The 18,075-nt window shown below is 32.3% G+C and overlaps 1 protein-coding gene across 1 annotated transcript in view; it reads left to right on the top strand.

The window, feature by feature from the left end:
• The window catches only part of LOC134266801 (uncharacterized), a 36,268-nt gene extending 18,492 nt beyond the window's left edge, over positions 1-17,776 (top strand). The window contains 25 exon segments of the mRNA XM_062749027.1: positions 59-127; positions 807-873; positions 1,330-1,433; positions 1,688-1,948; positions 2,055-2,230; positions 2,458-2,623; positions 3,197-4,090; positions 4,570-4,729; positions 5,118-5,189; positions 5,957-6,059; positions 6,272-6,389; positions 6,643-6,740; positions 6,878-6,974; positions 7,806-8,177; positions 9,281-9,388; positions 9,797-9,873; positions 10,211-10,507; positions 11,151-11,277; positions 11,642-11,832; positions 12,542-12,650; positions 13,952-14,068; positions 14,483-15,085; positions 15,449-15,570; positions 15,788-15,952; positions 16,262-17,776. Of these exon segments, the coding sequence (XP_062605011.1) occupies positions 59-127; positions 807-873; positions 1,330-1,433; positions 1,688-1,948; positions 2,055-2,230; positions 2,458-2,623; positions 3,197-4,090; positions 4,570-4,729; positions 5,118-5,189; positions 5,957-6,059; positions 6,272-6,389; positions 6,643-6,740; positions 6,878-6,974; positions 7,806-8,177; positions 9,281-9,388; positions 9,797-9,873; positions 10,211-10,507; positions 11,151-11,277; positions 11,642-11,832; positions 12,542-12,650; positions 13,952-14,068; positions 14,483-15,085; positions 15,449-15,570; positions 15,788-15,952; positions 16,262-16,462 (4,874 nt within the window). The 3' untranslated portion in view covers positions 16,463-17,776.
• The last annotated feature ends 299 nt before the right edge of the window (positions 17,777-18,075 follow it).

Here is an 18,075-nt window from a genome sequence, read left to right as displayed (position 1 = left end):
GATGCTTGGTTAGAAATTACTTGACTTTTTGTGCTTCAAATGTGCAATTTTGTTCTAGGAATGAGTAATATACCAATTGGAATAGCAGTAGCACAGAAACGAGAGGATAAAAAGACAGACAAAACAGGTAGAGGATTAGTCATATTGTATATAACGTTCTAATAACAGCAGCCTCTTCTCAACAAGCTATATTTCTAGGTGGAAATCTTATTTCATCAGTACACGAAACTAGTGTACGATCATTCAGACGATGATTACAATTTATATTTTATATAAATTACTGAGTATAAAAATTATTTAAAATAATTCGTTAATAAAAATGTTTTTTTAAATATTTTTGTTAAACGGTCTTTCTCCTTGTTTTAATGAGAATACTGGTATATAAAACAGACTCAGAAAAATTTAGAAAGGAAAATGTTCTCTTGAGATTTTCATATGAAAACGTCGTTTATAACAAGTCGAAAATAGTAAAAATATATATGCATATATAACCATAAACACGATTAATGGGTCTTCGTCTTGTACTAAAGATCAAATGTTCTAATTAATTGAGGTATGAATGTGTATTTGATTAGTTAAAGAAGCTGAATGTTTATGTACGTCAACAAGGCGTTTCGAAAAACTTTCCATATGATGAACCTCATATTTTTTGATTCTAATTGATATTTGCAAATACTATATAAGAATTATGCTACAATTTTGAACAGATTGTTTTATTAATAACTATGTTACCTTTCAGAGAGACAGTTGTCTCAAAATCTTTTAATAATATGATGCTTACATGACGATTATTTTTTTGTTTTTAGAGACATTAGAAATATCCTTTAATAATGGTGCAGCTAATGACCCGTCAGCACGTACCCATGGAGATAGGTATGTACTCATAGAATATTAAAAAGATCTAGATCACGATTAATTTATGCTAATCTAAAGAAGGATTTACAATCTCGTATTTAATATGTAATTTAAGACATCTAGATATGAAATACTTATAATAAATAAAATTAAAGACTTGACGGAAATATAAAATAAATTATAGGAATATTACTCGTTTTCTTTTGACACAGGATAAATTTGTCCTTGTTCTATCTTATCGAAAGCCTTTTACTGATAATGTAAACAGGAAGTTAAATACAGAATAAATCATCCACGGATAACACGAGCATTTTTATATTTGTTATGTTAATTTCAAATAGACCATTATTTACTTCCTCATTTATATCAAGTTTGCGTGATAAATTTTCACTATATTGCTGTAATATATTGCTTTGAATTTTTCTCTTGAAAATGGAAAATCCGTATTTGGAGGTAGCATGATTTCCTTTTCAGTGTACAAGTTGTATCCAACCAACGAGCTTTGTCAAAGTCCACCACCCCTAGTTCATCTATCGCTGATATGCGTAATCAGCTTCCGGCAAACCTTATTGTTACAGGTACCTCACTTACGAAAACACAAAATATTTACCAAAACATGAAAGATAATTTTTAAAGTAGACATAAATATATTACCTTTTAATGAAGGATAATAAATATGCTAAAAGAATTTACAGAAAACACCTTAAAAACAAGACTGTGAAAATAGAATATATGAAAGCTAAAATGTCCCTTTATTCTATAAGTTTAATATGATCATGCAATTTTGTTTTTATAGTTTGTATTATGAAAGATTTATTCATAATATTACCAGGTTCTGCAAATGGCACTGGGGTGGCTTGGGCAGATGATCCCTCTGCTAGACATTTTACGCCACCATGGATTCAATCTGGGCATTCCACAATCGGCCAATCACCATGGCTGTCACAACTTCCAGCTTTCAATCTTAGCACTAGTATCCCTACATCTACCACCTCAATCGAAGGGAACCAACTTCCCTTGACCATTCCACCTGGATACAAATTAATACAAGATTCTGTCGGACAGCTTTTACTTATACCTTCCACAAATATTGGTAAGAACTACTACCAGTAAATTCAGCACTACAATAAAAAAACCCATTACCTTTGCATTTTAAATCAAATTGAAAAAATAAAACAGGGCTTTTTCCACTCTTTTAGACATGTATGATCATCATCGTCTCTGGGCTTTTCCTGGAACACATACACCACAGATACAACAAATATTTACCGCACAGCAAGCTCCTCTTCAGCACCAAGTGATTGGGAACACTGCTGATAGGCCTGCTACTGACTTTACTCTTGGTGTAACATATCCCCAGCAGTTCCAGACCCTGGTATAATATTAAAAAGAATATTCGAAAATCGATCTTTTGAATTTTAGAGTAATATATCTGTTAATCTTTAACATAATGACTTGCCTAAAAAAGAAAAAAACATTTTAAAAATCATACTTTTAAGAGACGTTATTATGAACTTTCTAATTAAGATAATGTTAAATGACTTTCTTCAATTCAGTTTGCATGACAAGAAGGAATAATGCATGCTTTTATTTCTCTGTTAGTACCAGTCTCGTGATGATCAAATGATAGACAAGAAAAGCGTTCAAATTTTGCAGCCAAAGGTTGTCTCTGATCAAGAGATTTTAGAAAAAGATGTAACAACAGTCAAGGAAGAGGGGGCATCAAAAGTGGATAAAGAAAGAGAAAAAACTGACACTACCAAAGAAGGTAATTCACTATAACGACAATTCATATTCATGCACGAATTTCTCTGAAGCAACATTTATCAAAATCAGTAAAAAGCTTGGACTGATTATGGAATTTACGGATATATATGAATAATTACTGCAGAACAAATGTGTCGATTTACCCTTCAAAGTTTATAGACATTACAAGTAATAATGCTAATGATTCGAATATAATTCAAACATCATTAAATTCACATTTATCTGATCTAGTAATTTCATAAAGTAGAGAATTCTATGTTAAAGTCTTTCATCAATAGTCTAAATCTATTGAAAAGAAACATAATAAACTGTTCTTAACATTCAACAAAACATATTTTCTTCTACTTTTAAGCAGTATTTAATAGAAAATTTATAATAATAATCATAACTAATATCTTATATACCAGTAACAGAAAGCACAAAGTTTACCTGTATCAAAGAACATGTACCTTATTATTTTATGTTTTCAAAGCTATCATTCCATACAATTACTTCTTCATATACGATAATTACTATACAAAGCGGCGTTTCTGAAATAAAATGCTTAATTGGCTATTTCTTGTCTTTCTTTCAGAAGTACCTGCTGCTAAAGTACTGCCTACTTCAAATCAAGTAGTATTTCCTCCAGCTTTCAATGCAGCAGTTGTTACCGACGTACCGTGTACCGTAAGTGTGGTGCAGGCTGTCAAAGCGGTGACGTCATTAGTCCAGTCACGTGGCACGTCACCCATGATTCCTGGAACTGAATGTGAAGACACGCCTCAGGATAAGATAGAGAATGTGCATGTAAATAATGAGGTGTCTTCTTCTGCTGAGGTCTCTGGTTTGTGTTCCAAAGGAGTTGCAGCTGTACAAACAGAGAGCACTTGCAAAACGTCAAAAACTGATACCAAATGTAAAATTGAAAAAGAAGTCTCATTAAAGGATTCTAGTGAAGAGATTTCAGCCAATCATTGTGCTAAAGTGTCTCTTCCAACCACCACGGTCATTGGGGACGTCACAATAGTAGAAATGACACCGGACACTAAATCACATTCACATGAAATCGCATCAACTATTGATCAAAACAAAACAGAGACACATACCGATTTAATTCCAACAAAAGCGGAACAAGATAGCAATAATTACAATCCCTTTTTAGATCCTCAGATTCTTCAAGCAGCAGATGGATTAGAACTTTTAAGTGCCTTGGCTGAACAACGGGCAAAATTTGCCTCCCCTGAAAAAGAAGAGAGTAAAATTGATCAGACAGTTGCGAAAGATCAAACAGAATCAAAAACACATACAAAAACAAATCCAAAAGAAACAACTAAAACAAAAAGTGTGGAAAAGAAAGAGTCGAAACCAGCGGTAAAACAAGTGCGAAAAAAGTCAGTGAGTAGAACACGATCCCTGCCACCTGCTAAGCCAGACTGTAAAACCGAAGGAGGCAGTTATTACACATCTTCTGGTCTTCGGATCCCTCAAGGTACACATCTTTTTAGTGACGTCATTTTTTATCGTTGAAGTGCCCAAAAATTGCTCTTTTAACAAACTTACTCTTTTGATAGTTCTTCGTAATGATTTTTGCAAGATGAAAAGCACCTAAAGGCATCCATTATGCTGGAGTTTTAAAACTAGAGGAAATATTTGAGAACTGTATTCCTATTCCCTCTATTGATTATACCTATTTAAACACAGTAGGCCCTCCTCTATTTTAGTTTTGTAGTAATCTAATTTCCACATGATTGAATTATATTGCTTCTTGAAAATTGTTATTTCTTTCATATCTTTTTTTACTCTGTATTTATTTTGTTTTATGGTAGTAAAACCAAAGTTAATTTTCAATATTCTGCTTATCTCTCTGGAGTTTCTGTTTTATATAGTTATCTATTTTTATTATTTTATTGTATTAAGATATTAGCATCGGTTCTACTGTGTCACACACATTACAACTCAAAGAAACAGATCTGGGTTCTTTTCTTGAAATAGGAGACGACGAAATTAACGCCATAGAACTAGATATGAGAATTCGTCTGGCAGAACTTCAAAGGCTCTATAAAGAAAAACAAAAGTTGTATGCAAAATTACAACCGAAGAAAACCGACAAAGAAAAGGAACGTGTCGAGTACGTTGCAAAATTTATGTTATGCAATTCTTTTTGTGAGTGTTTGTTTTAGTTGATAACAGATAACTGATTACTACAATGAGAAAAAGTCATCTTTTCATTCAGAGGCTTATACTATTCTTGTAGCAAAATCGTCATATGAAAACTATTAAACTGAAAATATTGTCCAAAGGATGATTTTTCATAGATCAAAACAAAATATATTATTTCATAAAAGGAAAATATATGAGATAATTTATACCCTTTATTATTTTATATCAAGTAGAGATTGATGAATTTGCTTCATATTACTTCCTTTTTTGTGCCAAACAACAAATCTTTAGGCTTCAAGTAATCCTCTTTAATTTTCTTTGGGAATAAATTCAAAATGACGTGTTATTGATTACAGTGACAAACAGCGGGGACCAGGACGGCCTAGAAAGAGACAAAATACTACCGGATCTCCACAGGATAACAGCAAGTCAGTACACAGTTCAATCCCTTATCTTCTTAACCGTTATTTACTTTTTCTTGGAATTGATTACGTAAACTTTGTAATTTCCATGAGAAATGTCATCCGATCTGTAAGCTTTATGAAGAGTTTGATCATTAATTATAACCAGTACAGACTATATTACAAAGCATTTTTGAGTATAGTTAATGGTGATTTCAAGATTAAACGATTTCTGGAATTAGTACCGCAAAATTAGAAATTGAAGTCGGCTAATGGACCATTTTGTTATTTTTCATTTGTTCATCTGAGCAATCCGATAACAACCCATCCCTTTTTTCATATAAAGCAAAAAAGTTACATTGCCTAGTGGCTTTGTTTGCAAGTTCAGAACAAGGCATTGTTTGGAAATAAGTGGAAACGACAAAGCTGGTGATAAGTGAAAGCTAATGTTAAATTTGTTCCGTTCTATCCTTGAGAGAGAACTGAAAGTGGTTTCCTTTGACCTTGCTTCCTAATAAATAGTTATTTAATCAATTGTTATCCAAAATACGTCGCAATATATGTGATGTTACATATATTATTATGATGAAACATTGTTTCTTTTTATTAGTAGAAAAAAAAACATAATGAATCACTTTCCCTTACAATGCCATTTATATGTGAATCTCAATCATTGTTTTATTATAAATATATCAAATATGATAAGAAGAAAATGTAAAAGAAAAAAAATTATATTTCACATGTTATTAAAAGAAAATAGATTTAAATTCTCACATAAAAACATTTAATTGCAGCTCTGGTGAAAAGAGTAAGGGGAAAGAACCGCCTGTCAAGAAAAAGAAACAAGCGGAAGAGCTAGTAGACAGGGTATTTAGAAAAACAGGCGGAGGATTTGGGGTGAGTATAAAAACCAAGAAGTGAGATAAAAACCTGTTCTTAAGATCTGAAAATCTATGTCCAATAATGACAAAACTGTCTGATATGGAATAGGAAATCATAACATTGCATTTAATCAGCTGAACAAATTGATGACAAAGCGTAATAAAAGTGTTGTGAAAATCCATTTCATGAGATGAAACTTACGTAGGTTAATTAAAACTCTATTTTAGATGCCACTTAGCAAAAAGCTGAAGGCTAACGCTATGGCAGCACTTTTTAAGACTCAATCTGGCTTTACTATGAAACGGAAAGGCAGCGCATCTGGCGGTCACGCCAACGAGAACCAGGGTACGTGCTTCCTTAAACAGATCATGTTCTCTTAATTACGCATTGCTATGCATCCTTCCTCGAACTGTAAAATCATATTATGCACGACCTTAAACACTGTTGATCATCTTGTCAGTAGAATTAATTCAAATCTTCATTTAACGGTCTAATTCACAAATAAACAAATTAGAATTTTTTTACTGTTTAAAGACGTGCTTTTAGTAACAAGATGAATGATAAAAAAAGGTTAACATTTATAAAATTATATATTCAGATAATCATTTTCACTTTGGGAAGACTGGATTTTCCACCTCTACGGAAAAGCCCCTTGACTTCAAAGGTAAAAAAAAACTTTTTTTAATCCATCCAGATGCAACTTTTATTTTATTTGATTGATTATTTTGATATTATTTATTTAACTTTTATGCCTTCCTTTTCATTTTAGATATTAAAATTTATTTAAAAACTTTTGAATAGATTTTAAAAGAATATTCTTTTTTGGTTTTAAGATTTTTTGATCCTTGAAATTTTCTGTAGATAATCTCTTTGGATCTGCGATGAAAATGTTCAAGAAGATCAAGAAATCAAGTTCCCACTCCCATGAAAGTAAGAATTCTATACTGAAACGCAAAAGAAACGGAACACCCTACTTTAGGGGGAAATAATTATGTAATGTAAAGAATTTTGTATCTTAAAATTATAGATATCTTCAATTTGGTAAATATTGGTAATTTAACAGTTGAATGATTTTCATACAATAACCGGAAGAATATTGCTTAACATAAATCAAAAATTGCATGTTTAACAAAACATTTGGCAATATTATGGAGTTTTAAGGATTTGTAATGTTCATCATAAGTAATGCAGCAATATTTCAAAAAATAAATTCTCCTTTCGTTTCCCGGAACGATGCTATGGCTTTTTGAAAATGGCTTAAGTACGCATTTCCATTGCTCTAACTGGATAATCACAAAGTAAAGGTGATGGAGAGTTCCTGATACAAAAATTCACTACATTACACTACATTACGCCTCAACAGGGTCTTACGTATCGTATGCATTAATGACAGTCCTTGGGCCGGAAGTCCAAGGGTTACTACACTGCGCTAAGTTAGAGGAAATTCGACCTAATCATCTGAAAAACAGGCATTTACAAATGACAAAGAATAATTCCTTCGCCCAGATCTCGATATTGATGAACCTATTGTATCGTAGAAATTAAGCTGCAATTGTTGTTTAGGGCAGTCCTGCACGTTTTAATTGAATGGCTGGGAGGGAGGGTTGTTTAACAGTCATATGTTATCAAACATTTGAAGATTATTGCTTGTTGCGTTTCTTTTGCATTTCAGTATGTATTAAAGGGCTTAAATGAAATGAACATCAATGTTAACCTACCCTAAAAAGTTTCATAACAATAATAAAACAATATTGTTTGTAGAAGAAAAGCACAAATACAAATACCAGGATGGATTGTCAATGCTAGCAAATTATGCCGTCTGTCACCAACGAGAACAGGAGCGATCCTCTTTTCGAGATATACACGAGAACACGCAAACATCACACAAAAAACAAAAGGATAAGAAAAGGCGGGAAGAGAGGCATGAAGATCGGACTGAAAGCAAACGAGAAGATAAGGATAGATTCGTTGATAAACATGAAGACGAAAGCAAAGACGGGTTGGAAGATCGATTAAGCCTGTGTAAGACCGAGCATGATATTCCAAACGTTTTGGAGAGCAAAACAACTGTTGATTTTGAGTCCTTGTCTGCACTTACTAAACCGCATGTTCCTACTAATATTGACATTAAAGGTAGAATCACCTTTTACATAGTAAAAAATAAACGTTAATATAATTACTAAACATTATGTTCCCTTTCTTTCTTTTTTGACTAGTTGACCATAACGAATCTCCGCCGGTCGAGCTTTCATTTTTTTTTAAAATACTCAAGACATTTTAAAACTGTTTAGTTGCCAAAAAGGCCTCCTATAAATTTACATCACAGCATTTAGCAAAAATTCATCATTTCAAAATAAATGCATAAATTTTTAAAAGAATTTTATATACTTATATTTTTGAGGAGCCTAAAATTTTAGAATTCTGTAATTAAATTGCCCTACTAACCATATGTTCTTAACTTAAAAATTTGAAACAGTCCTCAAACTCATTTTTCTCCCCAAGGGAGAATAAAGTTTCGTATCTTTAATTTAAAAAATCAATAATGACAAAAAAAATATGAGAAAAAATAACAATAAAAGAAATTTCACAATGCTTTTATGTATCCATCCGAAACGAAAAAGTTAAACATACAAGTGAAAAATAGTTCCGTGTCGCAGTGATTATTTTAGATAAATAAGATGTCTATGAACACTGCAGAGGCTTTTGAATCACCAACATGGAACGAATATGGCTTTATATTTTGCATGTTATGTAATGTATCAAATTAATGCATCATGAAATATTATGAAGGGAATTTTAATTCAGTACACATGAAAGATATCAGTTTATATATGGGGAGAAAAAACATAATGGTATTCTAATTCAGTACACATGAAAAGATGCAAGTTTATATATGGGGAGGAAAAAAACATTATGATATTCTAAATCTAAAAACAAAAGAAAAGATTGGTTCCCTTTCTCTTTTTTATTGATCAAATTTATGTCAGATATTTTATTCATTAACATCTGTGACACGTCGAGCTTTTTCCTTGATATGTTTATTGTTAAAAACAACTGATGCTGCATATCAAATTACTTAATATCAATATTGTCAACCACGCTCCAAATTTCACATCAAATTTATTAGCGATCGTTGGCCATTAAAATCTACTATTTCTTTATTATGGATTATCAAATCCTTCCGATAATGAATGAAAAAAGGCTGTAATAAAAGTCGAATTGATATTGCCTTTCAGATTCCGAGAAAACGAGCAAGAGCGAAACTCCTTCAAACAGTAGCAATAAAAAAAGAAAGCCGGGAAGACCCAGAAAATGTACCCCAGATCAGTCAGAGAATGGAACAGGTGTGTTTGTCTATGGAATAATTGAGATTAATTACCAAAGAAATGTAATCGTAACTGTATCAAATTATCATCCCTCATGGAAAGCTGAAGTTTCTGCGAAGAGATTTATTCATCACAGTTTCTACAATTCTTTAGAATAATATATCTTTCTCATGAATTAAACCTAATATTCAGACATAATGGATTATGGTAATGCAAATATGTTTGAATGGACACATTTTGAAAATAAATTTAACTACACGTAATATATATTTAATCTAAATATTACCATAGATATAGTAATTCTAATTTAACTCGTCTTGAGACAAAATGACACTCTTTGTTATAAACGAACGAAAGAGCTAACTAACGATAAAAAACTTTTGCCTCTTTACAAATAACTTCAATATATTATAATTTCTATTGTAGAAACAATTGTTGCAAAGACGGCAAAGAATTTCAGATTGTTCCAACTTCAAAATTTTGAAAAAGACAGAAAGATAAAGGTATGAAAAAAGCATATATACTCACTCTTTCACCGTATTCAATATGATTATAATTAATGAATGTATCTTCTTAAATATCGTTTAACCAAATTTTTATTCCCTTATAAATTGAGTAGAAAAAATATTGTTATGACTTGTAAAATATATGTAGAGAGAGATACTGAAATAATGTAACTCAGCTTCAATACTTTGATCATTGTTCGTTTTCTTCACCTTTAACATTTATATGTACGCAATATCTCTGATGAACAGTTAATTTTGAAAATGGAAAAAAAATCAATTATTACCTCTATACTCTGTCATATGAATTCCTAGAAAATTACCCTATCCCTTTTAGATGGAAAACCAGGAAACGATGAAACCTATATATCTAGACGAGGAGTGGTTACGGAGGCGAAGTGAGCGCATCTTCTTGAGTGATCCTAGCCCGCAGCCATCGCCCAACTTCACGTCAACCGCAACACAGCCAAACAAAGCGGCCAATCAGCTACAGACAACATCTAAAATGACGAAAGTGACAAAACCTCACTGCAATCAGGCTAAATTACAAAAGGCTAAAAGTATCAAAGAGTTGACCGACAAAGTCAAGAAAAAGTACTCAAAGAAGTTTCAGAAGAATACAGACAAAATTGAAGTAATTATTTGTAGTTAATATTCCTTCCTGCATAAATACTAGTATCGCAGTTTTTAGGGAACAAATCCAAAATTGCCATGATTTGATAAGACTTTTCAAAACAAATAGTAAATATTGGTTTATAGAACAATGTTTAACTACCTGTACAGGTGCGGATCTAGAGGGGGTCGGGGGGTCAGACCCCCTGGAATTTGCAAGGTTATTAAATTTATATACTGAAGCAAAAAAAAGTTACCTTGAACCCCTCTTGGAATACGCAGACCCCCCCCCCCCGGTAAACGCGAATTTGTGTTTAAAAATTGGTATGAAAAGTCAAAGGTTTGAAGCATTAGAAGTCATTGATTATCCCCCCTCCCCCCGAAATAGGTTTTTAATGTTTGGGCAGTTTACGTTTTTTTTTTTTTTTTTGTCAAGAAATTCCTGGGTTGGATTTTTTTGGACTGGGGTGGACCCCCTCTTGAAAAAAATCCTGGATCTGTGCCTGCTGCATGATACAAAAAACAAGAAAGTAGATAAAACAGCTAGGTGCATTTAGAAGGGAAATTCTGAAAAAGAAATATTTCTTTCTAAACGGTTGTTTTTCCCAAAACATCTTTTAATCTCTTAAAACCTTAAGGAATACAAATGATAATTTTTGTTGCAGAGGAGACCACCGCACAAAAAGCAGCCAAAATCGAAGGCTTTTATCGACTCTGACAGCAGTAGCGAGAGTGAGAGTGATGCCGACAACATACCACTAAGCGTGCTCCGAGATCGCCCCCACACTCCAGGTAAAGAATATACTGACATCTTCTGATGACGTGAAGTCGATAGGTATTTCCGTATATCTGGAAAAAGAAAAATTCCGAAATACATGTACTTCAACAACTTATATCATTCCTAATGAATAAAATTGGTTCATTTAAGTGCACCTGTACTCTATATGTGGTCATCAGCTCATTCTGAGTAAATGATAGATGCATTAATCAATGAATAAGATTGAAATATTTTTTGAATGAACACGGACCTGTTGAAACATCATTGAATGGTGCCATGGAGGAGTGAGCATTTTAATGACACCCGCTGTGTGGTTCCTATAATATTCAAATGAAATATTAAGTCGGCTACAAATAACCATTACCTATTTATATTCAGAGCCTAAAACGTGTACCATAGACAAGGATGAGTTGGTAGATGGATTAAGAGTCCTGGTTTTCAAAGATGGCTTGTTCTATGAAGGAGCTGTAAAAGGGATTCGTCCACCAGATGTTTATGGTGTTATGGTGGATAACGCTCGAGGAAACCGACCTTATATTTACTCACAAGAGGAAATGCTAAAGGAAGTGGTAAGGCAATTATAGCAAGCGCAGCGAGGCATTCCGGAGCGCCGGTGCCAGCGGCTGTGTGGTGTACGAACGGAGGAAATTCGGGTTGAAATCTGAAATATAAAAATTTTTATCTCACCGCTAAAAAATAACAATTACCTAATAATCCTTTGCGGTATATTCATGGGGCTAAAACATAGCAACAACTTACATGAAAAAATTACAAACAACGATTTAATGCAATCTCCATGCCACAAAACTATCGTTTGCATTTAAATCAACAGATGGCTTTTCTATTTGACGTCATACTTTCGTACTTAAACGGATTCGGGTATTTCCGATGTTTATGGTGTTATGGTGGATAATGCTCGAGGAAGTGATTTCTTTATATTCTTTTCTTCTATTTTTAATGAATTGGGGACAGGCAATGCAAGTAAAAGCTGTGTAAAAGCTTTTGATAGTACATAACTGCGCTCGCCCCAAGGCAATTATACATGTACATATATAAAATTATGATATAAAGCAGGTCATTTTTTCACTGAATTTTTTTTTTTCATAATAACATTACAATTTCGCCAATCACTGCGCATAATTAAAAATAGATCCTTACTGGAAATTTAATTGAACTAAAGAAGGTTTAAAGAATGTAATAAATATCAATTTTTCTTATATAATATATAAAATGAATTTTCTCATCATTTTTTTCTTTATATTCTATTTTTCACTTTAGATTTTAGATGTTAGGCCTCAGTCATCAAAGGTTCTTAAAGAAGGAACCAGAATCTGTGCCTACTGGAGCCAGCAGTTCAGTTGTCTCTATCCAGGAACTATTGCAAAAGGTATGTATTAAAACTCTCATTTTTATTTTAAATCCAGAACGTTTGCAAATAAGAAAACAGTGATAAAAATTGTTAAGTCTTTATTGGAATCCCAGAAATAAAGAGTTGGAAATTCAATGTAAAATGGTTTTATTTCAAAAATTTTAAAACAATTTTGAAGAATACTTAGGATTAATCATAAAAACAAGCGAATGAATCTGACTGATTCAAATAAAATTCGTCAATTTTGTGTTATAAAATTCTAAATATTATAAAAATGAGTGTACAAGAAGCTGATCTTTCAATGTTGCCTTGTAAAATCTAATCCCAATTTACGAGTAAATAATTCAACAAAAAATTAAGTAAATAAACAAATCTGCGTTATTTTTTTTATTTTTTTTTTTTTGGAGGAGTTAAATTCACCATTATAAATTCTCTCTCCCAATTTATTATATAAAAAAGATTGAAGCATATTCATCAAAATTTGCGTAAAAGGACTATATGCGGTATATTGCATATATTTGCCCCCACAAAAGTCAAATTTTGAAAACTTCTTGAAATGTGCTGAATTAAATAAATTGTGTGAGAAATATAAATTAACAGAAAATATTATAGTGTCAAAGCAGTGTATTCACAATTTTTGTGTTAATGACGTCACAAACTAGTCCGATTTTATATCTTTTTTTCAGAAAGAGGACAAAATGGACAAAATTTCAACAATTTTAGTTTTAAAATTTATAGAGCGCAAGTTTGTTCAGGAACAATATTGACATATTTCATTGATATTATCATTCTACACATTACATCAAAATATTGATCCTGAACACACATGCGCTAAAAATATCGACGAAATATAGATATTTTTCTGTAAAATTCATAAAAAACTGAAATTTACGTCATGTTTGTGATCATTTCGAAGCCCATTACTTATGAAAATATTCAGTGCTTTGAAGTCAGCATATACTCCCCTGTTTAAGAACTTAATTAAATATATCTCCATCAAAGTTTGATTTGGGGGGCAAATATTGGTTATTACCGAATTAAGTTCTTTGATTTTCTAAGAAGTAGAATAGAAGTTAAAAAAAAAAACGTATCTAAGGGATTTTAACATGAGAAAAATAATAATTTATTCACTGTTGTTAACTATTTCACCCAATTAATGATGTAGATAATTCAACAAGCCAACTTAATTGAAATTTTGAAGCATGTTCATAAATCCTGCGAAAATTTGAATTTTTTGAGATATGTAATAGTGAATATGTGATGAATGAGTTGTAAAGGATACATTATTCACCATTGTCCTTTTCCCTGTGCTTCAACAGCTAGTCCCAATCCACACTCTGATAAATCCAGCATTAATGTCGAGTTTGATGACGGAGATTCGGGAAGAATACCACTCGATCACATCCGAATGCTGCCACGTGATTTCCCAGTGGTCTGTAAGTACAAAGAGGGAAAGTAATTAAACAAAGTCCAAGTCTCTGAGTACATAAAGGGAAAGTGACGCCTTTGTTCTTTTTAAAGTAGAGATTGATTATTTAAACATGATATTTCTTTGTATTTAATAATTTTGATATTTTTTTTATACTAAGTTCTAACAACAAGATTCTCAAATATCTGTTTTGTGTATTTTGTAATGTATCAGAATTGTGTTCAATTTTCATTCCCCTGTAATTTCGAAATTGTTTTCAAAATGTATTTTACAAAGATGTACGACAAAAAAAATGAAAAGGTTACCAGTACAATTATAAAGAAAACATCGAATTCCGGTATCTTGTACAAATGATTGGTAATGTACGTCAATAACAAATTAACATTGTTTTTAGATAACGTTTTCTTTCTATATATTATAGCGTATGATCCGAACCCTCTGTTGCTTATTGGTAAGCGAAGAAGACACACCACATCGGAAAGTGTTGAATCCTCCACAAAGTTATCTGAAAGATCTGAGAGCACGGACTCGAAACCAGCCCAGAAACGGGGCCCTGGTCGACCCCCGAAGCCGAAGTCTGAGAGAAAGGATGAAGAAGACTGTGATATTGATGTTTGCGGATTTGATGACGACATAAATGACGTGTTTTCGCCGTCTGCCAACAGCAATCAAAAGACTGTGTCTCAATCAAAAATAAGTAGTGAAGATAGAAAAACAGAGAAAAACAAAACGAACAAATCCAAAAAGGAAAAGTCTAAGGATTCGGCGAAAAGTAACCAAGAACAAGGTAAAAATAAGTTTTATCACAGTCTGGAAAATTTGAGGAAGGCGTCTTCTCTTGATAAGAGGCCTTTTTACAAGTCAACCCATTCATTGTCTCGAAAAGGCGGAAGTGACGTAAAAATGGAACAATCTACGCATTCTCAAGATGTAAATTCTGTTGATGACACAGAAAGAGGTAGAACTAAATGTTCTCCATTCAACAACTTGAATAGATCTTGTACAATTGAGCCAAAGGCGGCAGGTACGACTTCAATGTGACCTAGCTGGCTTACACTGCTTTCTTGTATTGCCCGTCTGTCTCCTAATACAAGCTACAGTGTATCACTAGCTTCGCCTTCTCGTATGTGCACACTCTCTAACGGAACACATAACTTGTATTACGTCAGAAGCTCAGAAAATATAACACAGTAATTGCATTTACCAGCTATGATATAATTATTGTTGCTTTAAGATCTGTTTTTCCTAACTGTGTTTCCTCGACAGCATACTTTTCCATTATTTAACATTATTTTATAGTTATTTTTAGTGGACATATCATAAATGATAATTTTGTGTAATTATTATGCCATGTTTTAAAGTATTGTTTCTTTGGTGATACTTGCAGCGTTTCTTCCTGCTCGACAACTCTGGGAATGGTCTGGAAAAAGTACAAAAAGGCCTGGACTGAAAGGGAAGGCAAAGAAGGAATTCTACCGATCTATTATCAGGAACAAAGAGCACATATCCGTGAGTAAAAGCTTTCAAAGCATAAAAATGGCTGATTATGTATGGTATTTGGACATAATAGAAATGATGTTGTTTTGAAAATTGACAATTTCCATCATTCTTCGAGAGACAAAATTTTAAAGATATAACTACATTTATGTTTTCATTTTCAACAAGACTACTTAGAATACTAGTACTTTTGTGCTGTTTATTTTCATATTTTCGATTTGCCATTCAGGTTGGGGATTGTGCAGTGTTTCTATCCACTGGCCGTCCTCATTTGCCATACGTGGGAAGAATAGACAGCATGTGGGAGGCATGGGGAGGACAAATGGTGGTCAAGGTCAAATGGTTCTACCATCCCGAGGAAACCAGAGGCGGAAAGAAACTACACGACATGAAGGTATTGTATCAAATATATCCATTCATCATCAGTTACTTTTTCTGACAATCGAAGCTATATTTCTCAAAACCATATTTAGAAACATGTCAGTTTTACCCAGTTAGGAAAATATTCCTAGAAAAACTTAAAATTGAGATTGTATAGCCTGAATATTTTTTCAATTGAAAAGAAATTTGTCTTTTTCGAGTAGCTTATCGCTGTACCCCATGGAAGAATCAGGGTTTTTTCGATTGTTTCATTGCAAATGTCCACCAAACCAGAAAACGGTCAGAAATTAAGTTACATTTCACTTTTCTATCTTCCATTCAGGGTGCTTTGTTTCAGTCTCCACATATTGATGAAAATGACGTTCAAACAATTTCTCACAAGTGTGACGTATTATCTTACACGGAGTATAGGAAAACGCAAAGACCGGATAATCTGGTCACAAAGGAAACAGACGTTTATTATTTGGCGGGAACATACGAACCTACGATTGGTCTACTGAAGTTTGAAAAGGATGTGATGTAATTTACAAAATGTGTTAAACGTTGATGACATGAATTTGTGGTAATGTACCACAAAAATGTTGAAGTAATTTGTTAAATATTTGTAGTTGTTAAAAACTGTGATAACATTTTTTGTGTTCTTTAAATGTCCGTAATATCTTCAAAATATTAAATAATAAGAAGCTGGCAATTTATTTCTGAAAAACGGATCGTTTTGAATTTCATTTTTTTAAGATAATTTTTTAAACCTGTACAATACGCAAGTTTACAAAATTACTCTCCAATGACAACTTCTTGTGAAGTTATTCCATCCTAATTCGTTTGTTATTATACATTTTGAAAGTTATTTTTAAGGCTTTTGATATATATTTTAAACTAGTTTTTTCGCTGTTTTAATATATGCATTTATTACTACAATTAAATTACTTTAAGGACATAATAATAAAGTGATAATATCTTACTGGAGTGCTAAAATTACATTTAGGATAATTAAAAATGTTTATTTTACTACTGTTAAATTTTTAGCTATAGAATATTGTACACACTATGGCAGAAAGGTGCTTTAGATATCATTTTTATGATTCTGGTTATACCTGTACATACAGGATAACTTGTTTTTCACGTATCTTTTATCCAATACGCTTTGCATTTTATTTTTTAATTCCAATATTGAAAACGCAAATAATGTTATGTATATAACAGTAATTTTCAAATCCTTGTGCTTACATTTTGTGTTCATCTATTATTCCAAATCATTCTGTGCTTGTTTAAATACCGCATTCTACGATGTCCCTTATGAAAATAACTTTTTTTTGTTCTGCAGCTACGACATGATTGTGCTGAAAAATATCCATGCATTACTGTGTATATAATGCAAATATAAGTGCAATAGCAATGCTTTTGAAAAAAAAAAATCAGTATACTTGATATAATCTGGTTGCACGTTGAGTCTTTCATGAATGTTGGAGTCAAGCCTTGTTTCAATATCCATTTGCTAGATTGTGTGGCATCGTTTTCTACAAAGAAAAATAGTACCTGCTTAGTTCAAAAGGGAGTAGTAATTATTTGAAATATATTAATTTAGTGCTTCAGAATTCCATTTTTAGAAGGGGATTTTGAGACAAGGCTTGAATAAAATACTTGTTGATATACAGTGGTTGTTAACTATGTTAATATGGAGTATTGTCAAAATATAAGTATTTTTGGTGCAAAAGCTTTTGATTGAAAGAGTGTGTGATAGATACTTGCTTATAAGAATAAGAGTGAATCTCTTTAAAAATCTTATATTTTTAACTGCAGTCAGACAGTGTCTCAAATAAAGAAAACTACAGCACGAGTTACTTGTTCTTCTTTGTCAATTGACCGAGGAACCAAAATGCGAGTTCGAGTTAAGGTTCTTTTATCGTTGCTCTTTCTAGAACATATATCTTTCTTACTTTGCAAATGCACATAACTCCTATCAATTTCTCATCAACATATGCTTTAAAGCAGTAAAATTATAAACTGACCTAATTTAACCTCAAAAACGTTATACGTGTATTAAAATAACCAGAATCGGGGCTAAAAAAAGAAATGCAAGTTGATATATATTGGATAAATGGTTTAAGGAAATATACAGCTTATATGGCGTTTACA

Source organism: Saccostrea cucullata, unplaced genomic scaffold (genome assembly GCF_032062105.1).
Source record: "Saccostrea cucullata isolate Sc308-1 unplaced genomic scaffold, CSIRO_AGI_Scuc_v1 ctg327, whole genome shotgun sequence".
In the NCBI taxonomy this organism is placed as follows: domain Eukaryota; kingdom Metazoa; phylum Mollusca; class Bivalvia; order Ostreida; family Ostreidae; genus Saccostrea; species Saccostrea cuccullata.
This window is presented reverse-complemented; position numbering and strand designations above follow the sequence as displayed.